This window comes from Myotis brandtii, unplaced genomic scaffold (assembly GCF_000412655.1).
Source record: "Myotis brandtii unplaced genomic scaffold, ASM41265v1 scaffold154, whole genome shotgun sequence".
In the NCBI taxonomy this organism is placed as follows: domain Eukaryota; kingdom Metazoa; phylum Chordata; class Mammalia; order Chiroptera; family Vespertilionidae; genus Myotis; species Myotis brandtii.
In genome coordinates, this window is record NW_005355584.1 from 5,780,633 (window position 1) to 5,784,430 (window position 3,798).

Here is a 3,798-nt window from a genome sequence, read left to right on the forward strand (position 1 = left end):
TGGGTAAACAACGTGATTTAACAGCCTTTGAACGTGGGATATATTTGAACGTGAGTGGCCAGATTATTATGACCACCCCATCAGTACTTCGTTGGGCCACCTTTTGCCTTCAATACTGCAGCGATTCTTCTTGGCATTGACTCCACGAGATGTTTAAAATATATGCTAGGAATCTGACAATATGCCTGATGAATAGCACTGTCCAGTTCTGTGAGATTTGATGGTTGTGGAACCAGCTGTCTGATGGCTCTTTTAACTTCGTCCCACAAATGCTCAATTGGATTGAGATCTGGTGATTGTGGGGGCCACCTAAGCAAGGTAAAGTCTCCCTCATGTTCTTGAAACCACTCCTGCACAATACGAGCACCATGGCATGGTGCATTATCTTGTTGGAAGAAGCCATTTCCATTGGGATATGCCATCAACATAGTAGGATGAACCTGATCAGCAATGATACTTAGGTATGTTGTGCTATTCAGATGTTGTTCCACACGAATTAAAGGGCCCAAATCATGCCAGGAAAACATGCACCAAACCATAAAACTGCCCCCACCAGTTTGAAGGGTTGTACTTATGCATGTGGGGTGCATGCTTTCATGCTGTTTCTGTCAAATTCTCACTCTGCCATCTGCATGATGCAACTGGAAATGTGATTCATCGGACTACATGACTTTTTTCCAATGCTCGACTGTCCAATCCTTGTGTTCCTGTGCGAATTGGAGACGTTTTGTCTTGGTAACTACAGACAGCAAAGGTGTTCGAACAGGCCTTCGGCTTCCATATCCCATACGATGCAGTGTACGGCTAATTTGCCTACAAACATCAGGTGGTCATAATAATCTGGCCACTCAGTGTATATTGTAGTGTTACTTTATATCCTTATTTTGATGGTATTTTATATCATTTCTTTTCCATTAAGGGCATTATTATATTTTTACAAATTCTTAATCTGTATCCTTTCAGGAAAACAAAGTCAAGCCACCCAATCTGACCTCTAAACAAATGTTCAGGACCTCTCTGATTCAGGCCCCTTCCACAGGACCCTCCCTGGCTCAACATCCTTTATCGAGATCAGTGGCCATAGACCACAAGGTGGAGCCTTGGGTCAGCCAGCAGAATACCTGCGTGTTCTCAGCTCTGAACCTCCAGCCAGAATCTGCTCAGAGCAGAAAGAAGTCCCTCTCTGACAAGGCACCACAAGTACATTTGGAAGTACCAAAGCCCACCAGGGGAAATACTCTAGTTCAAGACACTAATTTTAGCTCCCAAAGTAACAAGGCCCCTAAATTCATACCAATTTTCAAAACTCGATCATTACAGATGAATAAAAATGTCTTAGAGCCTGAAAACCTGAAAAGAAAACAACTTGTTACAGAATCCAAGTTGTTTTCATTTAAGACCAATGTGGTCCAGGATGACAAACTGAATTTAGATCCAGCTACAGAAAAAAGATATAATTGTAATGTTCAGATGGAAGTTAGAAATTTAAACCAGAAGACTTTTAGACCTCTGCAAGAAAAAGAAAGTATGACAAAATATCTCCCTTGTAACAAAAAATCATCAGCTGTGAGTATGAATGGAAATAAGCGATTATCTAATAGTTCAGGATTGCAGATGTCAAATAAGAGTTTAGGTACGCTAAAAAGTGCCATTGACTGCCAAGTGAATGGAAAAGAAATTTTAACAAGCAAACATATAGCACAAATTTTAGAAAAGGGACATGAGTCACTAAAAGTGAAAAGACCACACATTTTTGAATCAGACACAGAAATGGAAGGTTCCCAACTACTTCAACAATCAGTCAATAAAACTAAAGAAGTTGATATCAGTGACCACAGACAGATAGCAGGCAGGACAGCCCACAGGCCTAACAGAAAACTATGTCAGGAATCTTCAAAACCTGCAAAGCAGCCTCATTCCAGTAATGTCCACTACGGACAATCCAGTTCTTCTATGAACCAGGTAAGAAAACAATTTTAATCTGAGGTTATTTATCATATGATAGATCTTTAAAATCCCTAAATAAAGATTTAAGGGAGCCCTGACCGGTTTGGCTCAGTGGATGGAGTGTCGGCCTACGGACTGAAAGGTCCCAGGTTCGATTCTGGCCAAGGGCATGTACCTTGGTTGTGGGCACATCCCTAGTAGGGGGTGTGCAGGAGGCAGCTGATCGATGTTTCTAACTCTATCCCTCTCCCTGTGAAAAATCAATAAGATATATTAAAAAATATATATTTAAGGGATTTTCCCAAGATCATCTAGAAACACATTGGGAAAATGTGCCCTAACATAACTATGTACAGTTGAGTTATTAAAAATGGGATTCTTAAATCTGATTACAGATACATGACTTGGACAAATCAAAACCTAAGAAATCTCTCATCAGCCCTCAAGCTTATAACATGGATGTGAAAGCAGGAAATATCCATAAGGTAACTTAGGTGATACCTTTTGATTTATTTTCATTAAGTTATCTGAATTGGAATTGCCAAGTTTAGGGATCTCCAACCTCTTGATAAAGAGGAGTTACTTTTAAATCCCTTGAAGCCTTAAAATCAGCCTTTGTAGGTAACAGTAGCTGTTAATACAGAAGAGACCCCGAAGAGGGAAGAGGTGGAGAGAGGTCCCACTATGGGCTCTTCCTACTTTTGTGCTGGGGTCTTTGCAGACTAAGAGCCTCCAGGGTACAGCAGCAGCAGGCTGCCCAAAGATAGGAGTCCAAAACCACTAGAACATGTATCTTTGGGGACTTTTACCTAAGATGATTAAACTTAAGGGATGTTTCAAAAGTTAATCATTAAGTTAAAATTTACTCCAAAAATGTTGCAGTGCTGGCTAAGGTAAACTTGAGATTTAGCTGAGCATGCTGAGTCCATGACACTGAATTCACAAAACCTTGCATCTGGAAATTGCATTTTATTCCATCTTGCCATCTGTTCTATTCTAAGAACAAACATTACTCAAACATCTACAAACACTTTTTTGCATAGAACTATTGGAATACTTTCAATTCAAATTCTTTATGAGCAAACTAGAAAATATTTACCTCTTTATTCTTCCAAAAACTATTTATTTTTATAATTAATAGAAATTTCAGTCTGATTTGAGTTAATCAAAAGGTACTTAAGTCTATTCCTATATATTTTATCATGTGTATTTCATGTAGTTTTTGACATATTACATTTTAATGAACTCAGTACATGGTTAAGGGAAAAATGTATGTGCTACAATGCCTTAACATTTTTCGTTTTTAAAATAAATGAAATCTATTCCAGATTTCATAATTTTTAAAAGTATAATTTTCCCACTTTTGAATTACTTAAAACCTAAAACAATTTTTTAAAATACAAAATCATTCCCATCACCTAGACAGAATAACATGAGAAAAATTACAGGGTATCATTATAGAAACTAATTTCCTTCGAATATAAAATTAATATATGCCCCTGTAAGAAATTTGAGAAATACAAAATAGTTTCAAGAAAAATTTTTTGAAAAACCACTGTAATTCTTCTTTGCAGAGATAAACACTCTGAACAGTAGATGGACTCTCGGGCACTCCTGTGCATGTGGAATTGGGCTCTGTACACAGCTGTGGGACCTCCTTTTTCACTCAACAGTTTCACTTTTCATGGTTGCATACAAGGTTCATTGTATGTGGATACATTTACCAGTCCCTGCTGATTGACACTTCAGTTTTTCCAGACTTTTCACTATAACAGTGTCATGTGAATGAATAGTCTTGTTCAGATGTTTGCAAAATAACCATTTATATGATTAGTTTTGTTAATTGAAAAT

General features: G+C 37.9%; 1 protein-coding gene across 1 annotated transcript in view; it reads left to right on the top strand.

Moving 5' to 3' along the window:
- Window positions 1-3,583, top strand: part of LOC102260074 (chromosome unknown open reading frame, human C18orf63) — a 20,465-nt gene extending 16,882 nt beyond the window's left edge. The window contains exons 11-13 of the mRNA XM_014535967.1: window positions 964-1,962; window positions 2,343-2,432; window positions 3,522-3,583. Of these exons, the coding sequence (XP_014391453.1) occupies window positions 964-1,962; window positions 2,343-2,432; window positions 3,522-3,527 (1,095 nt within the window). The 3' untranslated portion in view covers window positions 3,528-3,583. The remainder of the gene's footprint in view (window positions 1-963; window positions 1,963-2,342; window positions 2,433-3,521) is intronic.
- Window positions 3,584-3,798: the final 215 nt, after the last annotated feature.